We start from the raw sequence: 26,360 nt of genomic DNA, 5'->3' as shown, positions 1-26,360 counted from the left end.
CTGGTTGGAGCAGCCAAGTGATGTAATAACCAGAGGAAGGGTTGGAGCAGCTTGGTGATGTAATAACCATGGAGGAGGGTTCCTTTGGGGAAGGAGTAAAAGCCATGTGGGAACCTGGGAACCAACAAGGGCACAACCTGCGATTTACCTCCACTAGTCACTGAGGGACCGGGGGCTAGAGGTCCAGAATTTAGTCCGGCTAAGCTGGGACACCTGGGTTATCAAAAAAAAAAAAAAATATGACAACTCTGGTGTCAGACAAAAATTAATAATTTCAGAAGTGGGGTCTACGGTCTACAAAAAATGAAGATGAGATTGAAAAATTTAAGAAGAATGTGAGCCAATGAGACATATATCATTAAACTATTACACTCTTATATGTCTTTTGCTATAATTTTTTGGGAAAAGTGCAGCAAAGGTTCCTAACCTTTTCAATTTTTTTGTAGGTTTTACTCTAATTTTTATTTTATATCAGCGAAAGTTTCTAACCTTTCATAAATATACACACGAGTTTTATTTGGAAGAAAACAGTCTAAAATACCGTCAGTTGACAAGGAAAATTTCTTCAATTATCTGTTATCGCGACAATTTTATTGGATGTTGATACTTTTTTGGATGATATTTTTGATGATTTTATTGGATGTTGATTCCTTAAATTTTCCAATTAACTGACGATGTTTTGGATAGTTGCCGATCAAACGGACTTTAGTTGCATATTTATGAAAGGTTAGGAATTTTTCTGACACAAAATGAAGGTTGGCTAAAGTCTGCAAAAAATGAGAAAAATTGGGACCACTGCTACAATTTTCTCTAATTTTTTTTGCTGTATTTGTGTTTTCCATTATTCCAACTTTTTGCCAGCTTTTATTTTTTAAACAGTAAATTAATTGTTAAAAAATCACAAGTGGACAGAACTGTGCCAGCCTTTTAATTGTTGCAAAACACGTTGAAATTCAAAAGGTCAAAAACATCCTCATTTTTCGAAACTAATTTCCAAAAATAATCTGGCTATTTTTTAATCGTTATTTCACTATTTTAATCGTCATTTTTGATCATTATTTCACTATTTCAACCATCATTTTTAAACTTTTCTCTCACAAGTAAAATCCACTTTTATATTTAATGATCAAAAAATCATTATCAAATTTCTTATCAAACAAGCACTTAGGCCCTGTTCTCTTTACCGTTTTCGGGTCGTTTTCTGTTTTCGATTTTTCAAAACGGTGAAAACGTGTTCTCTTTCCCGTTTTCGAAAACGAATTTTCGAAAACGTTTTCGAAAACGAAAAAAATTTGTGAAGAAAACACAAAACGACTTTTTTGTCGTTTTGGGCGTTTTCAGTGTAAAACTTGAAAAAATTGAAAACACGAGAAATGGTTCCAAAATGGCAAAAAAATACATTTTCAGTAATTTCAAAACAGACACTCAAAACAGAAAATCCAAAATGAATTCAAAATTCAAAACTATAAAATTGAAACACGAAAAGAACAGCCTCTAACATTTGAACATGCCCAACAAGTGAAGCAATAAGACATTAGATAATTTTAGTTTAAAGAATAGAAAGTACTATATTAAAAATGGACCCAAAAAAAATAAAAAAAGAAGAAGCTAAAATCTTTACATTATATTGTCGAGTAGAAACTAACAAAAAGAACGCATTTTCAAGAATTTCAAAACAAAAACTCAAAATACAAAACTCAAAATGAATTCAAAACTCAAAACACAAAACTGAAACACAAAGAGAACACCCCCTTAACTTTTAAATAACTTCCCACCATTTATTTTAAGGGTGAACTGGGAAATTAGATTTGGGTACCTGTCACAACTCTCCAACAGTCAATCATGTCGTGTTTGTCTGGGAATTGCAGGCTATCCATTCAACGTGGCCCCCACAAATAAGCCCTACCAAGGTTTCCCAAAGCAATTCCACATATTGAAACTTTCACATCTTCACACCACCTGGTGTAGCTGAGCCTGCAGTCTGTGATTTTCTTGTAGCACCATCTTCAACTTTTCCACCTTGCAAAGAAAGAAAAAAGAAAAAACACAATATGGCGGAAGCTTCTGTAGAATTTCTGCTGCAAAATCTGAAAGATCTGCTTTTATACAATGCTCATCTGATTCTTGACGTGAAGGAACAGGTGAATTCTCTGTACAAAAATATTGATTTGTTCAAAGCCTTACTCAAGGATGCTGCAAAAATCCGTAACAAGAATGATTTCTTAAAAACTACAATGAACCAAATCAGAGACGTTGTATATGAGGCGGAAGATATTATAGACAGATTTGTTTCTGAGTCAGCTGCACGCAAGGCCCAGGGTAGCATTGAGAAGACTATAAAAAAATTGGGTCACACCAAAGCTCGTCGAAATGTGGGGAGAGATATTGAGACCATCAGCGCTGAGGTGAAAAAGATACACGACGACAAGAAGGAGTTTATACTTAAGGCCCTGCAGCAAGAAGGGGAGGGATTTGCCGGAATCCCTAAAAAGAGAGAGGTAAAACACTTACGCCATTATTACTCTAATTAAATTTGCAATATCGAAGCTTTAGATTGCATTTACCTCCCCCTTTTTTTTTTTTTTGGTTTCATACTAGAAAAATGTTTTACTAGTCTTTTTAATCATTTAGATTAAGGCGTTAAGAATAACAACTTGGATAATAATACTTGTATGTACATTTCTTGATATTACATGAGTATTTTTGTTCACAAGAAGCAGAATACTACGCATATATACAACAAAAATTTAGTTCACCGAATTTAATTCTCCTTTGCTGTTTAAAGTATTGATTCATTTTATGCTAGTTTTTAATAATATGATTTAAATTTTTTATTCCCCTTATCGTTACTAAGCGAAAGGAGTGTTTCACAGAGCTTTCTAAAAGTCTACTCTCAAATAATTTTCACCAATTAATGATATTAATGGATTTTGACATGTCTATATATTAAAATATAGATTATGGACAAATATACAATTCGTTATAGTCATCAAAATATGACCCGTTTTCACTGTAATATAGGCTCCCATTGTAGAGGAAGACAACGTGGTGGGCTTTCAAGATGAGGCGAAAAAAGTAATCAAACTTCTCACTGAAGGTTCGGAGGAACTTGAAGTTATATCAATTGTTGGTATGCCTGGTCTTGGTAAGACAACCCTGGCTAAAATGATGTTTCGTGATTCTACCATAAAATATGAATTCTACAATCGTGTGTGGGTTTTCGTTTCTCAAGAATATAGTAGAAAGGATGTGTTCCTCAATATTCTAAGACATTTTGATCCTCCGAGTGATGACATGTATAAGATGGATGATGAGGAATTAGCTGGAAAAATTCGTCATGTTTTGGAGAAAGAGAAGTATATAATTTTCATGGATGATGTGTGGTCTAATGAGGCCTGGGATGGTCTCAAAATTGCTTTTCCGGACAAGAAGAACGGGAGTAGAATTTTACTAACCACTCGTATGAAGACAGTGGCTAGGCATGCTAAACGCAACTTGGAGCCCCATGATTTGCGTTTTCTAGATGATAAAGAGAGCTGGGAGCTACTCAAATGGAAGGCACTCCACTCGAAGGAATGCCCCGAGGAGTTGGAAGGGGACGGAAAGCATATTGCCAAAGAATGTAAAGGATTACCGCTCGCGATAGTGGTGATTGGAGGAATTCTACGAGATAATAATAATGAAATTCATTGGTGGAAAAATGTTGCTAGAAGTGTGGATGCGTATATAGTTTCTGACCAGGAGAAAACCATGGCCAATTTTATAGAAATGAGTTTCAATCACTTGCCTTATCACTTGAAAGCCTGTTTCCTCTATTTTGGGATGTTTCCAGAAGACTTCCAAATCCCAGTTTGGAAACTTGTTCGTCTATGGATCGCGGAAGGGTTCATACAGGAAATTGAGGGAATAAGTTTGGAGGGTAGAGCAGAGGAGTATTTAGAGGATCTTGTCAACAGGAATTTGGTCATGGTTGGAGAAAGGAGATTGAATGGAAAAATAAAAACATGTCATGTCCATGACATGCTACATGTGTTTTGCAGGATGCAAGCCGCCGAAGAAAATTTTTTCCACGAAATTAAACAGTTTGATCCAAGTAAATATTCACCGTCTGACCATGAGTGGCAAAAGCACCGTCGTCTTTGTATTCATTCTTGTGTTTATAGCTATCTCTCTTCAAAACCAATTGGTCCCAATGTTCGGTCTTTCTTGTGTTTCTCCTCTGATGATTTTGACCTGCCTCCTGCTGATATTTCTTCCATCTCTGGAAACTTTGAATTGCTCAGGGTGTTAGATGGTAAAGCCATTTATTTCCCTCGTTTTCCTAATGACCTAACTGAACTGATTCATTTGAGGTATCTCGTTCTCTCGTGTCATTTCAAGATTCTTCCTGAAACCTTTTCCAGACTTTGGAACCTGCAAACTGTTATAGTTCAAACGTCATCACGAACTCTAGAAATCAAAGCAGATATATGGAAGATGATGAGACTGAGGCATCTAAAAACAAATAGCAATACATCCTCATCTCTGCCGGTCCCTCTTCTTGCTAATAAAAGTACAAATGCAGAAGGTTCTCTGATAAATGGAAATGTAAGAACACTTTCTACACTATCTCCTCAAAGTTGTACACAAGACATCTTTGCAAGGATTCCTAACCTAAAGAAATTGGGTATTCGTGGCCCACTAGCTAATCTTTTGAACTCATTTGACATTGTGGGAAAACTGGATTATCTTGAAAATCTGAAGCTATTGAATGACGTACATCCTAAGCCGCCATCTGAAGGAAAAATAGCTAGGTTTCCCCAAAAGTACCAATTTCCACCCAAGCTAAATAAGCTCACTCTTGAAAACACCCGTCTTGATTGGAAGCACATGTCTACACTTGGAATGTTGGATAGCCTTGAGATCCTGAAGTTGAGAGACTATGCATTCGATGGAGAGAGGTGGCAGGCAGAGGATGGAGGTTTTCGTGTTCTCAAAGTCTTGCAAATGGGAAGGACAAATTTAGTTACTTGGGTGGCTTCTGCTCGTCACTTCCCAAGACTCAAGTCTCTTTATCTTAGACACTGCAGTAAGCTCGGAGAAGTTCCAGTGGGCCTTGCAGATGTTTCAAGCCTCCAGATAATTGATCTGCACCGTACCAACAAATCAGCAGCTGCTTCTGCCATGGAAATTCAGAAGCTGAAAAAAGCGATGCAAGGCCAGCAAACCAATAAAGGCAGGGAATTTAAGCTTTCCATTTTTCCTCCTGATGAGGGTCAATGATATCCGACGTTTGTACAAACTCAAAATTCTAACTTCAAAGGTAATACATTTTTCTCTGTTGACTTGGCATTTCTATCTGCCATAAGTTTGAGGAGCAAAATTTTCATATGAATTTCCAGATTTAATAAATTCTTCATATATGGCAATACAACAACAGCTTTAATTTGTCTGATCTAATAGTCTGGATGATACAAATTAAATCAGACACTTAGAGAAGAATTAGATGAACAAACTTATATTATTCTTAGTTTGTGACCTTGAAACTTCACATATGAATCATGCGTGTATATACATGAAGAACGACAACTTTTCAGCATTGTTTGATATGTTTCACTCAACCATGTTTGCAGGAAGATAATTCGAGGAATAACAATGCCAAGGATCTTGAATAAGTGAAGTATAGATAAATGGAGACATATCACCTCTTCCTAGTCATTTTGCACTCGTTTGAACCCTTTATTTTGCTGTATGTTGAACTCTCCAGATTTTTATTTCATTTCGTTGAATGTGTTGTACTCCTGATTTCTCTTTATTGGAAGTGTCATACTCCTGATTTCACTTGACCTTGTTTCTCTCTCTCCGTGTTTGACAGAGGAATTGTTTGTATAGTTGCCTAAGAAGAAAATTCATATTGACAGAAAATTCAATTACATTCTGTTAACACTGCCTGAAGTTTGAAGTGGCAAAAAACTGCGTATGTAATACTTCCATCTGATTTGCTTTCAATGATTCGACGTTATCCTGCAACAATTAATGAAGAATCGAGCTCCATGTTGGGGCTCGGGTCGCACAGCGATTAAAAACAAAAAAAAAAAAAAACAAAACAAAAAAAGGTAGGGCCCGCCTTCACCTCCTCTCTCATTTGGCGGGGGCCTGTGAACTAGTTCCCTGTAACTCCATCTTTTTCCATTAATGAAATGATGAGTACAATATCGTCCTATTAACTATGATAGAAAATTTGATTTTTAATTTGAATTTTTCTATCTAAATAGAATACACATTAATAATGAAGGAGATATCATGTTTTGAGGTATAAATCAATTAAAGATAGTTAGGAGTCTTGTATTCACTAATTTACATATCAAATTTTCCTCTTCTCGACTAATAGTTTATAAAATGATGCATAAGAGCTTAGGACAACCGTATAATAAAGCGAAAATATTTCAATTTAGCAACAAATTAATAAAAAGTAAGACTGAATGTTCTAAAACGTGATCTCTCGATTTAACATGTAACATATATCATGCAATTTAATTCTCGTTAGCTAAAAAAAAAAAAAAAAAAAGTCAACCATGTCAATTTAGCAAAATATCTAATAGAAAATCTTAAAATAATGACTTAAAAATGAGTGGATTTCCATTAGCTATATTGTTCTTTCTAACATATAAGTTAGCCTAGAAACATGGTGAATGAATAAAAACAAGAAAAATTTGACATAGATATCCAATTTATTCTAGGAACATAAAGATGGAATAAATCTCTTCAATCTTTATCGTGAAACCCAATAAACTCGAAAATCTTCAAACTTGGATTTTCAATAATTCTTTGAACCTTTTCTTAATTTCTTACCAAGATGATTGATTATGGTGTTTTTCAATTGATATCTAAAATACCTAAATGTTTATGGTATGCTTTGAGGTGTTAAGAGAGTTAGGATATAAATGTAGGCATGAACAAGTCCCAAAAAGGGGTCCAAAATGAGCTAGAAGTAAAATAAACTGCCGTTTGCGCCAAAATTTTATAAGAGTTCATGAGCTAATACTTCATCATCCACCTTATATATATCTGTGCTGGGCGGAGCAAAGTGTCTTAGAATATTGAGGAACACTTCCTTTTTAGTGTGGAAAAGTTGAAGATGGTGTTACAAGAGAATCACAAATTTTGGCTCTATACTACATTTTGGTGTCAAGCTCTGAAAACGACTTTCACGTTCGATTCAGAGAGCACTTTTTTCGTTGAGAATTCCTCATTCTCTTTCGTGTGAATTCCCTAGCGGCGAATTCAAAACTTGTAGGGCCCTCTCTATTCCATCTCCCGAGCCCTGAAGAAAACCCCCTCCCCTTCGGACTCAAAAGAGAATTATCAAGACCTTAAAATTATACCAAATGGCATATAAGCATGGCAATAGTCCAAGTATTGTGTATGAATGTATGTGTGTGTTTCGTCTGAATACCCACTGTCGATCAATGTAAGCAAAAACAAGTATTGATGCATACTTTGTCATCGTTATCCAAGAAAGAAGCTTCTAGAGCAATATTTTCACGGTCATTTTCGTCGTAGATATAAATATCAACTTTTCAACATTTGTGTGAGATCGACCATGTCCAAATGACTTCAAGTTTAGTTTTTGTTGCCAAACATCATTGTCGATAGAAAGAAGCATCTATAGAGCAATATTCTCGTGGTTACTTTTGTGGTAGACATAATCTCATCTTTTCAACAATATATGTACCAAACTGACCGTCCTAATTACTTCGAGTTTAGATTTGTTGCCATTCTATTGACATCATTATCCATAGAAAGAAGCGTCTAGAGCAATATTTCTGTGGTTATTTTTGTGGTAAACATAAATCTCAACTCTTTATCATTTCTGCTAAACTAACCATGTCCAAACGATTTCAAGTTTAGATTTTGTTTTCTTGAATAACCAATCATTGACTTTCCATATGCACCCTTTGCCAGTCCCTTCACGCCTACTTCTTAATTTGAAAATACATGATACTTGAAAATATTTTTCAGCTAAAAATTTAATCCCCGAAAGTTTTCAAATACTATTTGGCATTCCAAATTCGGATTAAAAAATAAAAAATGAAAAATACCAAACAAATTCCAAGCACTCGCTCCCTCCAAAATCTTCTATCAAAAAAATCATAAAATATCTAAGACCAAATGAACCCACTAAGCAGCCTCCTAACTTTGTATTTCATGACTTATCCAACCAATTTTTTGGAAACTAAACATGTGAACATGTGAAATTTATCTTCTTTATTGAAATGTTCATCCACTTAACCAAAACATTATAAAATGGATTAAAGATTGAGATCTCACAACAAACGAGATTCTTTTTATTAATCACAAATGCAGTAAAGATTGAGATCTCACAACAAACGAGATTCTTTTTATTAATCACAAATGCAGATTATTACAAATATGATGTTTATATTAGTCTATGTTTGGCTCCCATTTTTTCAGAACTCATTTCCAACCACGCATTCTCCTGTAAACAAATTTTACACGTAAATTAAATTTTTTTTTTATTTTTTAACCATACATTCTCTAATAAAATATTATTTCAAAATATATTTTGACCCAAAAATAGGGCTTAAACAGGGGCGTACAATTTTAACAAACTTTTTATGTCAATGAAAGATTTATTAATTATAAAGAATGGAGGGAACATGAGTTGTCCACTTATAATTTAAAAAGGCTCCATAGAGTCAATGTTATTAGTTGAGCAACAAAATTAATATTCTGCCAAACTGACCATTATCGAAATCACCAACCTTCAAATTAGATGCAAAAAACATTTAAATTAAAGGAAATGACTGATAGTGAAGTTGTTTCGTGCAGGTAGTCGCTAACAATTAAAAAGGGATCAGACGATTGTGTAAGGAACAAACCTCTTGAAACAAAGTCCCAAAAAGGGGTGTTTTATTGGCGATGATTTACAATTGGAACTAAACAGAATGCCTCCAAGGGGCGCAAGCACATGAGTACTGAAAGAAATGTTTAAATTTAAACTAAGAAATTGAAATTACACATTCTCTGTTTGAGAGTGTTTGATTCGGGGTCCTTTTCTCTATGTCTTCTCTTCCTTTTATATTCCCTTGATGATTTTTTCGTGACAAACCGTTTGGAAATTGCTTGATTGCTTTATAATTACCCACTTTCTTTATGGTGGATAATTTGTCGTGGAACTGCCGTCTCTAACTGCTATCACTACTCTTTGTCGTTCAACCGCCTTCAACTGGGTTCCTTGAATCGTGGAATGTGATAAGACTACTCAATAACTACTTCCATAACTGTATTTTTGGATAACCATAATATTTTATGTTTTGCTAAGATCTTGGGCGATTCGAAGGTATGGACGAGAACAGGGTCATCGCTCTGGGCGACTGTAAGGCACTCCATTCGCTTAGATCTTGGGCGTCTTGCAAGCTTGGGCGATGATGTTACTGTGTTCGTGGGCTTCCACTGCATTCATTAATAACCATGTTTGGACTTTTATCCTGAATTGCCCAATTGGGTTTCATTCTTTGGGCTATTTGATTTGGGAATTCCTCAATTGGGCTTCATTCCTTGGGCTATTCGATTTGAGCTGCACTTTTAGTATGTCAACAATTACCCCCCAATATGGCAGAATTAATACTAATTATTAATCTTTGCCATATTTATTTTGTGTTTTCTAGCAATATTTGAAATTCCCAAGAATTTCAATCATTATTTCCTTCCATAGCCTGAAAAGGTACGACGTTACAAACCCTTATAAACCCCAAAGATACGCCATTTCATCGCATCATTAAATCACGCCTCATTATTTCGCGTTTCTTTCTCGCAATATTACTGTTCATCTTCTTGCTTCTCTGCTGTGTTTCTCAAGCAAACTTTAACAAAACTGTATTTCGTTCCCAATGGCGGCTCCACAAACCCAATCTGATGACTCTTTTAACTTCGAAGATTTCCAGCAAATCCTTATTCGGCCATATGTAAATCCGAATTTCCTTGCACCAGCCAATGCCGAACTCAATGAATTCTATCTGGGTCCATCATTCATTAACGCCGAAGCCGTCGAACAAGTGGCGGTGGGCCAGCTGTTCCCTTGCACTCAAGGCCCTCCGTTCCTGAACTCTTTGCCGCTGAGGTCAATTCGCGAAAAAGGTATTTGCACTTGGCCTAAATCTGATATTATTTTTCTTAGATGGCATGCTCGCCTTGTGGACCATGGTCCTACCAAGGCGATTTTTGATCGTGCTAGGATTTCTGATTTATTAGAAATCGCTCTTCAACCCCCAATTTTTGACCTAGTGCTTTTTCCTATTGCTTTAAGTTTTTGGTCTTCTGAATATAATACTTTTGTTTTCCCTCTTGGTCCCGTGTCTATTACTTTAAGGGATGTTGGGGCCCTAGTAAATCTTTCACCTTTGGGCGACACCATTTTTCCTGGTATTTTGTTTTCCGGTGTAGCCCCGAAATTTGACAAGAAACTCACTGAGTCCTACTCAAGCCTGCAAGGCTATTATAATCACTCAAGCGCTGAACCTTCCATGCTGAGCGTGTGGCCTTTCTTCAGATTTGGCTATATAAATATATTCTTTGCGTGCCAAGTATGAAGCCTTCCATGAGTTACTTACCCATAGCGCATGAATTGGTGCGTGGTAGGCCTTTAAATTTGTGTTCCTTCTTTTTGGCTGCCCTTTATAGAGGCATGGTTTCTCTTCAATTTCAATTGAAGAATGGTACATCTCCCACTGACAGTGGGCCTCTTTGGTTCACTCAACTGTGGTTGAGAGCATATTTCCCATCACTTGGTGCTCCATCCATGTCTCTTCGTTCTACTAGCTGCTATGGGCTAGCCATTGACCCATTGAGCCCTGTAAATATGTTCAGTAGGGACATTTTTTCATTCTTTATACCTTAAATTCAATTCCTTCCTTCTTTCCTTTTCCTGCTCATTTGACTCCAGATTATGTGCAAGCTCCATCCACCTTGGACAGTGCGAGCGCCTCTCTGCTCGTTTGGGTTCAATTTTTGACTGGGAAGGAGTTGTTCCATGATATTTTAACTGGAACCAATGCCAAAGCTGGGGTTGAAATATATGCTCCCCAATTTTTTGCTTGCCAACTTGGTTTTGGCCAAACTTGGCCCGTTCCTCCTTACTATTCAAGAAATTTGATAGACCACTTTCACACCATTAATAAGGCAGAGGCATAAGTTATAGATGCTCGCGACATTCTTTTGACGAGTAAATTTTCATTAGCCCCCTTTAATTCTAGTCGTGCCATCCATCCCCTTTTTGAACAACTCTGGCCATCAATGAAGCGCAGATTGTTTGCAATTGATGCCAATCGTGCTTTCCATTCACTGGACCAGCCAAACACTTCTTCCACTTCTCCTATTTTGGTCACCCCTGTGTCCATTAGGAATCCATCCTCCCCTGCTCGTGCTAAACAATCTATTCGTCCATCTACTTCTCTACTTGCTAAGGCTACTGCAGCTAAGAGTGCCTTAAGCCGCAAACGGCCAACTTCAGCATCTCCTATTTTGGATGATGATGATGATGACGCTCCTCTCATCGTTAGGAGAAAGGTAATTGAATTCTGTTTATTCACAAACATACCTTTCTATGTGCTAATGGTTTACTTGAAACCTTTCTATGTGCTAATGGTTTACTTGAATTTCTCAGAAAAGTTCTGCCTCTCCTTTGAAGGCTTTGGTGTTGGCAGCTCCTGCTCCATCATCTTCTGCTAAAGCTGCTTCGTCCAAATCAGCTGATGAAGGGACTGTGCTTAAAGAGAAACCTTCATTCCCGAAACCTTCATCACAGCGAATGGAAGAGCCACCTTCTTCCTAGGGCGTCGACCCCCCAAACATCGAACCAGAAGGTAATACATTTTTTGATGTTTTACCTTTGCTTGTGCTATTGGTTTCTGATTTGTTGCTTCTTGAATTCTGTAGAGGCTCCCTTGGGTCTGCCCGTTGTGGCAGAGTCTTCTCGCCCAGATAAGGGGAAGTCTCCACAGGTGGTGGAGCCAACTGGTGATATGCCACTTCCCAAGATTGCTGATGAGGTAACCTTTCGCTTCACTTTCATTTTCACTTCGTTTATTGTAGTGAAAGCCCTCAATGTTGGCATTTTTCTTTGCAGGGTGCTGATGACATTGTACGTTCCATCCAAGACTTGTTCACTTCTTAGGGGCAAGTCAAGACGTCTCGCCCTACTTCAACCGGTCGTCTTTCTGCTTCTTCAGAGGAAGATATGAAGTTCCTCAAGTAGTCGATATTTGAGTATGTATCTTTTATGGACATGGACATCGGTCAGGCTAGTGCTGCTAAACATAAGGATAAGCTTGAGCTATTGAGGGCGAAGTTGGCGTAAGCACTGACACTTCCGTCGCTCAATATTTTTGCTGATTTTAAAGCGACGTTAAAGGTTGTCCACTCTGACATCCTCTCTTTACTGGCCAAAAATGTTGAACTGAAGGCCAGAAGTACTCAATATCTTCGCGCTGCATCTGAAAGAGAGTCTTTGCTTCTAGAGATTAACAAAGCCGAGGACGACTTGAAAGAAATCTCTTCCAAAGTTATGGTTGAAGACTCTTTGATGACAAGTTTGGTTGCAGAGATGAAAGAGCTTCAAGCAAAAATGGACGGCTGTAAGGCGAGAATGGCTGCCAAAAAGCGTAATGCTTCCCAAGGAATTGAGCGAACCAAGTCTTTGGTCGAGCAGCACAAAAAGCTGGAGGTTGATGATGATTTTGTAGCTGAATTAAATGTCGCTTATTCTCAGCAGAGCGAGGATTGGGGGAGACTTAGGAAAAGAATTCGATCGACCTGGGGTGAATTGTAATTAAGACATCTAATACCTTAAATTTTCCTTTTGTAACTTCGTACGAACTGTCATTGCTAAATTTGAATGTAACAGCAGCCATTATCATTAATGAACGACTATTTTGACTACTTGCGTGCTAATTGACGTTGTTCTTAATTGTCAACCCTCCAAGCATTTAACTGCTTTATGATAAAATTCATGTACATTCTCTCTTGGTATTTCTGTCTCTTTTCCCAAGACTTTGGGCCACTTGACTCCAATTACTAGGCACGAATATGGCCGTTCATATTCTGTCTCTTCATCTTCACGCCCCTATAAATGCACGTATATTTCGCACTTTTCATTTTCATTTCCATTTTTTTCTTCAAAAACTATTTTGCTGCCATCGTTTGGCATTTCAACAATCGATCCAAAATTTTCGTCTTCCATAGAAATGGATCATTTGATCCGCCCATTTGGCTATCTGTTTTGATGTCACCTTTGATATGGGAGATATAGGAAATATTCTTTGGTCAGCGAAGTTCTTCCCATCGTCTCCATGTTCTTTACAAGGAGTTCAATAATGGAAGACAATTTTTGAGAATGCCTGTCAAGCCACCTTGCTTGCTGAGAGTGCTTCTCAGTATCCTTGCCCGTTATTACAGCAATGCGATTAGGCAGGCGATGTGAGGGTGCCTTTTTTCCCTTTTGCTTGCTGAGAGTGCTTCTCGGCCTCTCTGCCTGCTTTTGCAGTAGTGCGATCAGGATGGCAATCAAGGTCAGTTCACCCTCTTACTTGGCGATCGATCGAGAGATTAGTTTACTCTCAATTGTAGCTTATAGAGCATTTAGTATTTTGTATCTCGCAATTTGTAATGAATGTTTGATAATAAAGGGATTTATTTGAACGTATTTCGTTCTGGCCCTTTTTATATACGATCGTTCAACGCGATTTGATTACGCTTTTATTTGTTCACCTTCCCATAAGGAAAGAACATATTTTTTTAAATATTTGCCATTAATGAACCTCAAGTGCTTGGTGCCATCTAAATCTTCCAAATAATAGGCTTTTATTTACTTTATATGGCCCTTCCCAGTTGGGCGACCACTTGTCATATTTTGGATCCTTGCTATTCAAAGGGAGTATTTTTTTTCCAAACCAATTCGCCTAGGCTAAATGACTTGGCTATAACTTTTTTATTATAAAACTTAGCCATCCTTTGTTTTTGAACTTGCAATCTATCTAGGACGTCCAACTTTAATTCGTCCAACTCCAATAAGTTTTGAATTAGTGATTCGGTATAATCATCATTACTTAACTTATGTTGCAAAAACACTCTGATCGATTGCACGTTGATTTCCATAGGCAAAACGGCTTCCTGTCCATAAGTAAATTGGAAAGGAGTAATTTTAGTACTTGACCGAGGCGACGTCCTATAAGCCCATAAGGCCTTGTTTAGACATTCATGCCAATATTTGACATTTTCATCTATCATTTTTCTTATGATATTTTTTAGAATCTTATTAGAAGATTCTGCTTGCCCGTTGGATTGAGCATAATATGGTGTGGAGTTCACTACTTTAACTCCAAACTCGCTCAAGAATTTATTCACTTGATCTCCATTTAAAGAAGTTCCGTGATCTACCATCAAAGTTTGTGGAATCCCAAATCTATAAATAATATGATCACAGATAAATTCTATGACACTCTTTAGGGTGATTTCTTTTAAATGTATCGCTTCTACCCACTTAGTGAAAAAAATCAGTTGCAACTATAACAAAGATATGTTGCTTGGACGATGTGGGATAAATCTTCCCTATTAGGTTTATCGCTCAACCCTTGAACGGCCAAGGTTTGATAATATGTGTCATCTCTCTTGCTGACGCCCTTTATATTGGACCATGCTTTTGGCATGCTAGACAACTCTTTGCATATTAACACATGATTCTCCCATCTTGGGCCAAAAATATCCATTCCTAATAATTATCCATCTCATCCTTTGGCCAGCTTGATGAGCTTCACATATCCCTTCGTGCACCTCAACCATGATTGTCCTGGCTTCTTGCAAACTTACACATTTTAGCAATATACCATTAGAGCATTTCTTAAACAACTCTTCATCTATCAGTGTATAGTTTAGCAAACGCAACTTCATTTTTCTACTATCTCCTTTATTAGGTTTTTTAAGGAACCTTTTAATCTCTGTCCTTCAATCTATTGCATCTCCATTTTGTATGCAATGAATTTCAATCCTTCTCACCCTTCTTTGGACTACTTGCAATATTACTCCATATTCATATGTAGATTTCCAATTTAAAATCTTTGAATACCCTGAGGCCATCTGGGCCAACTCATTTGTTACGTCATTAAATATCCTATTAACATATTGAAGCTCTACTTGGTCGAATTCTTCCAATAACTCTTGGGAGATTTCATATTGACTTATAATAGAATCACTTTGGCACTTAAAATCACCAATCAATTGGTGAATTACCAATTGAGAATCGCCTCTAACGATCACATTCTTTACTTCCATATCTATCATTAATTCTAGGCCCACGATTAAGGCTTCATATTCGGCTTGATTGTTGGTGCACATCCTATCCAAAGTGAATGCGAACTTGTAACAAATCCCTAAATGATTTATCAATGCTACTCCTACTCCTGCACCTTTAGAGGTTTTTGATCCATCGAAATACAAAACCCAAGGTTTTAATTCGAATGAATTGATTTCTAATTCAATTTCTTCAGGCATGTCAAGGCATGGATGATCGGCCAAAAAGTTAGCCAAAGCCTGATTTTTGATTGCCTTTTGGGGTATGTATTGTATTTCGATTTCTGATAATGCTAACATCCAAAGGCCTACCCTTTGATGTAAAATAGGGCGAGAGAACATATACTTAACCAAATTTACTCTAGAAATCAAATAAACGGTTACGGACCGTAAATAAGCCCTTAATTTCGTACACGTGAAATACAATGGAAGACATAATTTTTCAATGACAGAGTACTTATATTCACATTTTGTTAACCGTCTACTCAAGTAGTAAATCGCCCTTTCTTCACCAAATTGGTCTTCTTGCGCGACCATTCCAACTATTGATTCTTGTTCAGCCGATACATACACTTTCATTGGTTCTCCTTGAATTGGTGACACCAACACTGGTGGACTTGATAAATATGTCTTTAAGCTTTCAAAAGCCTTTTGATGCTCTTCTTTCCAGATGAATTCGTCCTAATTTTTCAACTTTAAAAGCGGCGAAAAAGTTTTAGTTCGCCCTGCACAGTTAGAAATAAAGCGTCTTAAAAAGTTTATTTGGTCTAGAAACCTTTGCAATTCTTTTTTATTGCTAGGTGATTTGGCCTCGAAAATGGTCTTCGCTTTATTTTTATCAAGTTCAATCCCCCTTTTGTGTACTAAGAAATTAAGGAAGTTTCCTGCATTAACACCAAATGCACATTTCAAGGTATTCAATTATAGTTTATATTGCTTCATTCGCTCAAATGAACATCTCAATTGTTCAAAATGGTCATCTTCTTTAATGGATTTGACCACTATATCATCTACATACACTTCAACAAACTTGCCTATCATATCATGAAAAATCAAGTTCATCGCCCTTTGATAAGTTGCTCTTGCATTTTTCAGGCCGAAAGGCATAACTACTCATTCAAAACATCCTAAAGACCCAGGGCATCTAAATGCAGTTTTGTGTATATTTTCCTCAACTATTTAAATTTGATTGTATCCTGAATACCAATCCATGAAGGAATACATTACGTGTCCGGCAGTCGAGTCTACTAAAGAATCTACCGTGGGCATTGGATATTCATCTTTGGGTGTGGCTATGCTTAAATTCCTAAAATCTATGCACACCCTTAATTTACCTTTCTTTTTTAGTACTGACACGATATTGGACAACCATTCGACATATCTGGCTGTTCTAATAAAGCCTGCTTTTAATAATCGTTCTATTTCTTTCTTAATCTCAGGGAATACATTAGGAGCAAAACGCCTAGGAGGTTGTTTATGAGGTTTAAAATTTGGCTTGGTTGGTAATCTATGTTCCACCAAACCTCTATCTAAACCAGGCATATGTTCATATTCCCAAACAAAACAATCCTTATATTCCTTTAATAAAGCGATTAATTTATCACTAACCTCTTGACCGAGTATCTGGTTGACGAATATTGGGCGATCTTCTCCTTCATTGCCAATATTCACTTTAATCAGAGAGTCCTGTGCTTGAGCGTATCCAGGCTTGGTGATCCTCATTACTTCATCGTCCAATTCCCTTATAGGCACTTCTTCTTCTAAACAATCCACTTTGTTGACTTCTCGGCCAATATTTTGTTCCAACTCGAACACTGCCAATTCGTCTCTCAATGTTTCCAAGGCTGCTTCTTCTTTCGTCTTGTCCTTACATTCTTTATTGAAAGCCATTAATTTGGCTTTGAATGTCTGAACATCGGCCATTTGCCTTTATTGCTTAGAACTCATTTAAAACTCCTTGATTACTTTTTTGCCAATTTCTAGCTCTTCTAGGGCCACTATGTTTGGCCTCATTTGACTGAACATTTCAGTGAGTGCATATTCTGAAAATGGCTCTTCACTCTGTGCAACAATTTGAGTTTCTTCTCCATCTTGGACTACTCTGACAGGTCTATAATTTCCTTCGTACATGAACATTTCCACTGAGTTTGCTTCTGCGACAAAAGGCCTATGATCGGCCAGCACCACTTCTGATTCACCCTTATCATTCCGAAAAATCAGGCATTGATGGAGCGATGAAGGTATACAACGACTTCCGTGTATCCAATCTCTTCCTAATAACACATTGTAACTAGTAGGACCATCTATTACAAAGAAGACTGTGGTCCTAGTAGTTGTCTCTATAGTTATGTCCAATGGCATAACCCCTTTAGCTAAAGTTGCTCCTCCATTGAAACTTGTAAGGATGACTTCCGTTGGAATCATATCACTTTCTGTCTTTGCAAATTTTCTCATCATCCTAGATGGAATGGTGTTTATAGCTGCTCCATTATCAACAAGTACTTTTGCCACAGGTATGCCGTTAACTAAAGCTTTAACGTACAATGGCCTCAAGTGTTTAGTTAACTTCATGGCTGGTCTCTTAAAAATAACATTTTCGACAGCAACTATTTCCACTTCCTATTTGTCCTCTGTCGAGTTATCCTTTTGTGATAAGTCAACATGCAGTATGTCGCACTGAGCTTCTATTTCTTGAATTTCCTTTTTGCTGTTTTCTAATGCTTCTTCTTCGGATACCCAACCTGTGGGAGGAGGCATTATTCTTGGAGGTGATCCATACTTTTCAGAGCGAGGAACTCTCTTTTTCCTTTTGGGCGTCCCGTACAGCACGTAATAATCGAAAGAACGCCCAGACGGTTCCCCCAATAAGTCCATTTCACGAACCCCCTCTCGATGTAGTTGCTTCAACAGAGTATTGTGCGATACCCCTCTCTTTCTTCTTTCTGCTTCCAGATCAATTTCTTCTTCGATGTCCGTTATACCATCATCCCCTTCATTATCGTAGGCCCCTCTAGAAGATTGACCTTCTTCACATTCCAGCACACATGTTTCTTCTTCGTTATCCTCCCTTTCTTCTTCTTCTTCTTCTTTCTCTTTGTTCTTGAACTCATTGGCCAGTAAATAATTATTAGCCATGACAGGAGGTAACGTACCGAACTGAATAGTAAGGAGCTGATCTGGATCTTCTCCATCTCTTCTGTCTCGCTCAAACTTCGATCTCTCAGAAGAAGTTTCTGAAAATTCTTCCATTGATTACCTACACCAGTCTCTTCACTATCTTTGAGAACATTTTGATTGACTAACTCGAGTAGTTTAGGTGCTTTAGGACGTGGCATTCCCTGTTGTTGCCTCATCATTCGTCCATAGTTCCGTTGAAAACGCCTTTGTTGGGTTCTAGTCATCTCGTTGAAGGGTATCACCCTTCCTGCATTATACTGGAACGAATGTCATACATTTGGTTACCGAGGTTGTGGCCTGAATGTTCTCCCATTATTTACTGGCCTGAACTGCCTCTTAAAAGGCGGTCCCTTATAAAATGATGTACCTCGCCCTCTACCAGGCTGAGCGTTTGGGAAAAAACTAGGCGATGGTGATGCTGCCATATCCCTGGTTTCTCTGTATTTGCACTCACTTCTCTTTTGCATCTTGCACACAGGACGTCTTCATCATTTTTGGGCTCCTTCCCTTTGATACGTTCAAAGACACTGGGATGTGGCCCAGGGTCCTCTTCCCCGTCATCTATAACCAACTTGAATTTTGACAACGTGTTTTTGAAACTAGTCGTTACCATGTTCACCCCAAGTGGCTATGGAAAAGGATTTTCATCCACTGCCATCTTCTTCTTATCCTCGAACGTAATTCGTCCTAATTCACTGGTGTCATGTAACACATGGCGAAAAACCAAATAGTTATTAGTCAAATGCGACCATGCATTATGCCACTTACAATATTTTTTACCCTTGATTTGTTCAGAGTTTGGCAATTTATGTTTATCGCTCAGTTTTATCTGCTTATCCTTATATAGTTTATCAAATATAAGGTCAGCTTTGGTTACGTCGAACGAGAACGTTCTAGCCTTTTTGTTTTCATCTTTTATAGGCTCATCCTTACCCGACAATCTAGGCTTAGCCATTATAGGACAAGTATATGCGTCTCCTTTGATTAATTCGGCCAAGCACATTTCGGTTTGATCGTAATACTCGTCATCAATGGTATGAACATCAAAATTTGGGTCTCTATAATAAGTCCCCTTGCTAGAATTTTTCATTTGCTCTTCTTCTCTTATTAATCGTTCATACATAATCACGTTTGCACTCAATTGAAAAAGATCAGGAAATTCCCTGTCTTGGAATTTCTTTTTCAAATTAAAATTCAGACAACTTTGAGCGATTTTGACAAACTCCTTTTCGGGCAAAGGTACAAAATATTTACTTCTTGCTGTCTTGAACCTTTGAATAAAACTTTCTGCCCATTCGTTTGGCATTTGACGTAAATTCGTCAAATTGGCCAAAGTAATTTCAGACTCAGTCTTATAAAACTGAGCATGGAACAATTGCTCCAATTGTTGCCATGTTTGAATAGAGTTCGCTGGCAAATTGATGAACCAAGAGAAAGCTACCCCTGTTAATGAACTAGGGAACAACCTCATTTTATGGTAGTCGGTTACTTCACCACTCTGCAGTGTGAATCGCCCTATGTGTTCTAGAGTAGACACCTCTCCTAAATCGGTAAATAATGATAATTTTGGCACTTTATATTCTCTAGGCCATGGATATGCTTGGTCTACCCAATTAGGGTATGACTTAGTGTAAGTCGACCTAATGACAGGACGTACCTCAAAAGCCATTTGATCCTGTACGATTTCCATAATTTGATTTCTCAACATGACGTTGAGGTCATATGGAATTCCTACAAGTTGGTTGGTTGATTGATTTGCCTGAGGCCTGATATTTGGTCCTTGGTTGGTAACAAAGTTGTCATGATTTAGGTCATTGTTACCAATATTTATTCCATCACTGACACGTGGGGTATTCTGTCCATTATTTAGGACATTGTCTCTTATATTTAGGTTACCCCACAAGTTAGATGTACCATTACCACTATTCTGATTTGGCCTTACACCATTCCCTGGTTTGAGGTAGATGGACCAAAAGGTGGTTCTATCCCCCTTATTTGGACTTAGAACTGGGGCATTATGTCCCACTATTGTCCTATTTTGAAAGTGATTTGCAATAGGCACAATTGGCTGACAAATTTGGCCTACTAACTTATTCAGTATTTCATTTAATGTATTCAGTTGTTTGGCCATGTTTTCATAATGTGCATTCCCATTCTGGGTAAATCTTTCCATATTATGAACATTTCGTAGATTTACCTGTTCAATGACATCCTGTGTGAGTTCTCCAAGCAATGCACGCATGGTTCGAGGACTCAACTCTATCATTGGTTCGTAACGACTGTGACTGCTCTGTGACTGCTCTGACTCTGTCCCTCTGTTCGTGGAGAGCTTTGCTGCTCCTCATATCGCTCGATCACAGACTGGACTCCTCCCTGACTTGCTACTTCCTTATCAGATTTATGAGGCATATTGTTTCACCTTTTGTATCTTCAACATCAAACACCAAGGTCCCACTGGGCGTGCCAAATTGTTTTGTGATGGTGGTCGCTAATAATTAAAAAGGGATCAGACGATTGTGTAAGGAACAAACCTCTTGAGATAAAGTCCCAAAAATGGGTGTTTTATTGGAGATGATTTACAATTGGAACTAAACAGAATGCCTCCAAGGGGCGCAAGCACATACTGAAAGAAATGTTTAAGTTTAAACTAAGAAATTGAATTTACATATTCTCTGTTTGAGAGTGTTTGATTCGGGGTCCTTTTCTCTATGTCTTCTCTTTCTTTTATATTCCCTTGATGATTTTTTCGTGACAAACCGCTTGGAAACTGCTTGATTACTTTATAACTACCCACTTTCTTTATGGTGGCTAACTTGTCGTGGAACTGCCGTCTCTAATTGCTGCCACTACTCTTTGTCGTTCAACCGCCTTCAACTGGGTTCCTTGAATTGTGGAATGTGATAAGATTACTCAATAACTGCTTCCATAACTGCATTTCTGGATAACCATAATATTTTATGTTTTGCTAAGATCTTGGGCGATTTCAAGGTATGGGCGAGAACAGGGTCATCGCTCTGGGCTACTGTAAGGCACTCCATACGCTCAGATCTTGGGCGTCTTGCAAGTTTGGGTGATGATAATACTGTGTTCGTGGGCTTCCACTGCATTCATTAACAACCTTGTCTGGGCCTTTATCCTGAATTGCCCAATTGGGTTTCATTTTTTGGGCTATTTGATTTGGGAATTTTTCAATTGGGCTTCATTCCTTGGACTATTCGATTTGGGAAAATATGTCAACAGAAATAATATTTTATAGCTATTAATTTTCATCTATGACTTTCCATATGCAGTCCTTGGCAATTGCATTCACACCTAACTTAAAAATTGGAAATAGATTATTCATCTCGATTAAGACTCCAACGTATGAAATGATTTTTTTGCTTAAATATGTTAGCGGTGGACATCCACTCGAATATGAAAGCATGTAAATTTTTCAAGATAATTCCTTTTTTAATTTTAAATTCTTCTTTGAAGAAGAAAATGAATACAATTGATGAAGTCGATTTCAACTAAGCTAAGGCCTCCCCTTGACTTGGTAAAACGAGTCTGCGTGTTGAAAAGCCCAAACATGTAGGCTCGGTACTTTGACCCAATACCTTATCGATAAAGGTTGAAACTGGGATTATGGGAGACGTCATATGAAGACATCATCATGACATGATAGAGATAATGCTCTCCTTTGACAGTGGCTCCATTCGGTTTTTGTTTGATCAAGGTTAGGGTATAAAACGTTGTAACTATTACCTGACAAAAGAAAAAAAAAAAGTATAATTTAAAGTTTTCTTTCATTATTCTTGTCATTGTAATAAGTACTTTTATCAGTCAAGGACGACAAATTTAAAAGAATTAAGTTAGTTGTACACAAACTGCGTACACCTTATTTGACATTTTTGTATGTGTAAAAAAATCTGATCATTGATTGGAAAAGGCAATGTTAAAATTAATGTATAAAAACCTGTCAACTTACATAGGTGTCAAACTAAGTGTCAAATATTGATGAATATGTAGCATGATTGTATTTATAACTATGAAGAATAACTTCGATGAAATTTTATGAACCGTGAAACGGATTAATTTTAATCACATCTTCTCAACTTTATCTACTAAAATTTTTATCAAAAAATTGTCATGCAACCAATATTCTTGTAAAATTCTTCTTGCCAGCCTGTTATTCAATTAAAGAAATCGCAAGTTGCTCTTTATTTTAGGGGTAACAATTCTTATATTAATTTGTGGGTCTAATTTTGCTGAACACCCCAACTCTCTCATTTCTTACACTTTTTGTCTTTCAGCATCGTGAGAAGATATCAGAAATGGCTTTTGCCGCCCTTACATCTCTAGCTAACACAATTGAGCAGAACCTATACCACCATCTGATTCCTGATCAGGATAAACAGCAAATTGAAACGTTTCTTCAAGAAGCTACTTTTTTACAGAATTTTCTTGAAAATTCTTTACATGAAGATAATGACAAAGTAGAACGTTTGGAAAGTCAAATCAGAGATGTAGCATACAGAGCAGCAGATACCATTGAATCGCACCTGGTGGATGGACTTCTTTCAGAATCAGCAAGTTTGCACGGGACTAGTCCTTTCGAATTTTTTTGCTTTTTACATATGAAAATAATTATTGGATTCATTAACGTAAAAAAGGCGCTGGGCTGCCTTCCCTTTTTTACGCCGCCGGCTGAGAGCTGCATGACCTTCAATGAGGACTTAGAGAAAGTAATAGAAGAAATCCATTCCATTAAGGAAGAGGTGATGAAGGTTGAGGGCGAGATTCGCATACAAGATCTGCGGCCAAGGACTTCATTGGGTGCTGTCTCATCAAAACCTACTCTCAGTGGCGCGAGCACGATGGTGGGTCTTGATGATCAATTCGAGGAGATCAGGACTCGGCTGATTATGGGATCACCAAAACTTCAAATTCTCTCCATTCTCGGGATGGGTGGAATCGGTAAGACAACTTTGGCCAAAAATATATACGATGATTTATCTATTAAAGATCATTTTTATATTCGTGGTTGGGTAACTGTATCTCAAGAATATGATCAAGAGTATGATGAGTCTAAACTTATATTAGACATTTTAGATTCCATGAAAATGCTCCTGACAATATGCGGCTTCAAGCGACTAGTGACAAATTAAAAGGGCTTTTACACAAGACTCTTAGCCAGACGAGATACCTTATTGTTCTAGATGATCTGTGGGATAAGAGGGCGTGGGATGATGTGAAACGATTATTTTCAAATGACAGTAATGGAAGTCGAATCATATTGACTATTAGGTTAAAGGAGATTGCTGATCATGCCAACTCTTGTCCTCCACTTCATCAAGTGCGTTTTCTAAACAACATTGAAAGTTGGAAGTTATTTTGTGACACGGTGTTTGGCCGTGAGGGTTGTTGCCCTCCTGAACTAGATGAAATTGGGAAGCAAATTTCCCAAAATTGTCGAGGGCTTCCACTCTCAATTGTTGTGATTGGGGGGCTCCTTTCAAAGGCCATTAAAACAGAACATTATTGGAGTGATATTTTGAAAAGTTTGCACTCAACATTGACTTCAAATGATGAACAGTGCTTAAAAGTACTATCATTAAGTTACAAACATCTGCCTCATCATTTGAGAGGTTGTTTACTTTACATGGGAATTTTCCCAGAAGATTCTGACATTAGTGCTTTCCAACTTGTGAGTTTATGGGTTGCTGAAGGAATTCTAAAGCCTATAATATCTAAAAGCTTAGAAGATGTGGCGGAGGAGTATTTGTTGGATCTTGTAGACAGAAATCTTATTTTGGTTGGTACGAAAAACTACATGGGCAAAATCAAAACATTCAAGATTCATGATCTATTGAGAGATTTGTGTATGAGACAATCTAAAAAGGAGATGTTTTTTCACCCCACTGACTGTTATCTCCTCGATGAGTCAAAAGATATTACTTCACGTCATATGATTGGTCTTCCTCATGAAATGAAGCTTGACCTTGTAGCTGAAACATTGCCAAGTTTTCTACCACGGTCTTTTTTTTTTTTTCACGTGGGGAAAGTTTTCAGATACAATAGAAAGTTCAAATTTTAGGCTTGTCAGAGTATTCCACAATTACTATTATCCCGCTTGCATGTCATTTGCATGGGAACAACTGGTTAGCTTGCGGTACCTCTATTTCCCAGCGTTTGATAATTCTATGGTTTTTCCATCTTTGTGCAAACTTCGATACCTACAAACCTTAATTGTTACGTATATAGAGGATGGGGATTGGAGTCTTCTGAACTCAAAAATATGGGAAATGCAAGAGTTAAGGCATGTCGTGATTAAGCCTCAAATACTTCTTGATCATCCAGCTAGTGCAGAAAATGAGAGGGAGAATCCTATTATTGTTCTAGAAAACCTACAAACACTCACCATGATAAAGAATTTCAGATGTACAGAGGAGGTTCTCAAAAAAATTCCAAATCTAAAGAAGCTTGGAGTGTGTGACGAAATTCCATTAGAGGATGGGCATAATTTTGTGCATCTCCATAAACTTGAAGAATTAACCTACCAATGTTGGTCAGTGCATTCCATAAAGAATCAATTTTTCCCTCATTCACTCAAAAAGTTAACTTTAATTTATGGACACCGTGATTGGGAAGAAATGAAGGTCATCGGTTCGCTGCCCAATCTTCAAGTGCTCAAACTAAAGGACGAACCGTTCATAGGCTCTATATGGGAAGTAGATGAAGGAGAATTTCTTCAACTGAAAGTTCTGCTACTTGAAGAAACTAATATTGAGAAGTGGTTAGCTGACAGCATTCACTTCCCGGAACTTCAACGCCTAGTGATTAAGAAATGCTATTATCTGAAGATCCCTAGTGGTATTGGAGAAATTCCAACTCTTCAATCCATTGAGGTTTTTCACTGTGGTAGTTCTGTCATAACTTCAGCAAATCAAATACAAGAGGAACAAGAGAACTCGGGAAATGATAGTCTTCGAGTTCTTATTATTGGTGCAATGGAGAACTGGTTAGTTTTTCTTTTCCTTTGTTTTTGTGTTCCTTTCCTCTTTCTTTTTTTCTTGGTGGGATTAATGATTATATAATTTCTATTTTGAATTGGCAGTGTTCAAAACAAACACAACTATTTAATTACGGTTTAATCCCAGTAAAGTTGTTTTTCTTACAACTCTTACATTGTTTTTTTTTAGATTCACCTTAACAAAATCAAAATTCGTGCTCATTTTAATTAAAATTCGTAACATGGTTCATCTACTGTTTTTTTAACTGAAAACCTGAAGAATATTACAAACAAATGATAAACTGCTTCTATACTTATGTTGTCTTATGTTTTTTTTTAAAAATGTCTTAATCTTCATATAAAAATTAATTATGTTGCTCAAACACTTGTGTTGAATCAACTGAATTTGATCTGTAATGTAAGAATTGTCTGAATGGCTTAAAAATAAAAATAAAAAATAAATAAATAAGAAGATTTTTTTTTTCCCTCCACCCACTCCACTACCTTTTCGTCTTTGATTTTTCAGGCTTTCAGCCCCTGGGTTGAAGATTTAATTGTCCTTCTGGGTTATGGGCTTCAGTAACCACATTCTTCAATTGGAGCTTGGCCCAATCCTTGGTTTGTTTGTTATTCAGCCATCTGTGCCTTCTTGCAGATTCTATCTTGAGCTTTCAAGCATTGCCTTACAGATTGATTTCTTTTGCGGGATTAATAATTTGCCTATTAAGCTTTCATGTTTTAGTTTACTTTGATGGATGCTTATGATGTCCTTGTAACTGTTCTTTATTCAGCTATCTTTCAGTTGTACTTAATTATTATGCATTTACGAAATTACCATATTTGTGGT

At 37.3% G+C, this 26,360-nt stretch overlaps 2 protein-coding genes across 3 annotated transcripts; both read left to right on the top strand.

Moving 5' to 3' along the window:
* The first annotated feature begins 1,912 nt into the window (after positions 1 to 1,912).
* LOC111368094 (putative late blight resistance protein homolog R1A-10) lies at positions 1,913 to 5,912 on the top strand. The gene is made up of 3 exons (XM_022989288.1): positions 1,913 to 2,498; positions 3,022 to 5,302; positions 5,613 to 5,912. The coding sequence occupies exons 1-2, from the start codon at positions 2,052 to 2,054 to the stop codon at positions 5,260 to 5,262; spliced, it is 2,688 nt and encodes an 895-aa protein (XP_022845056.1). The 5' UTR covers positions 1,913 to 2,051; the 3' UTR covers positions 5,263 to 5,302; positions 5,613 to 5,912.
* Positions 5,913 to 22,745: 16,833 nt separating this feature from the next.
* LOC111368093 (putative late blight resistance protein homolog R1B-23) lies at positions 22,746 to 26,360 on the top strand. 2 transcript variants are annotated; one of them, XR_002697948.1, is made up of 2 exons: positions 22,746 to 25,522; positions 26,040 to 26,360. XR_002697948.1 is itself a non-coding variant. In XM_022989287.1 (2 exons), the coding sequence occupies exons 1-2, from the start codon at positions 24,639 to 24,641 to the stop codon at positions 26,065 to 26,067; spliced, it is 912 nt and encodes a 303-aa protein (XP_022845055.1). In that variant the 5' UTR covers positions 22,753 to 24,638; the 3' UTR covers positions 26,068 to 26,360. The 2 variants fall into 2 exon arrangements, 1 of the variants encoding a protein (XP_022845055.1); XM_022989287.1 differs by having other exon boundaries at positions 22,753 to 25,522.

Source organism: Olea europaea, chromosome 18 (assembly GCF_002742605.1).
Source record: "Olea europaea var. sylvestris chromosome 18, O_europaea_v1, whole genome shotgun sequence".
NCBI lineage: Eukaryota > Viridiplantae > Streptophyta > Magnoliopsida > Lamiales > Oleaceae > Olea > Olea europaea.
This window is presented reverse-complemented; position numbering and strand designations above follow the sequence as displayed.

Bases quoted from the DNA above. Each gene is read 5' to 3' on its own strand.
- LOC111368094 (XM_022989288.1), top strand. From the start codon at position 2,052: ATGGCGGAAGCTTCTGTAGAATTTCTGCTGCAAAATCTGAAAGATCTG. The intron at 2,499-3,021 runs GTAAAACACTTA...ACTGTAATATAG, and splicing joins GAATCCCTAAAAAGAGAGAG to GCTCCCATTGTAGAGGAAGA.
- LOC111368093 (XM_022989287.1), top strand. From the start codon at position 24,639: ATGTCATTTGCATGGGAACAACTGGTTAGCTTGCGGTACCTCTATTTC. The intron at 25,523-26,039 runs GTTAGTTTTTCT...TTGATTTTTCAG, and splicing joins ATTGGTGCAATGGAGAACTG to GCTTTCAGCCCCTGGGTTGA.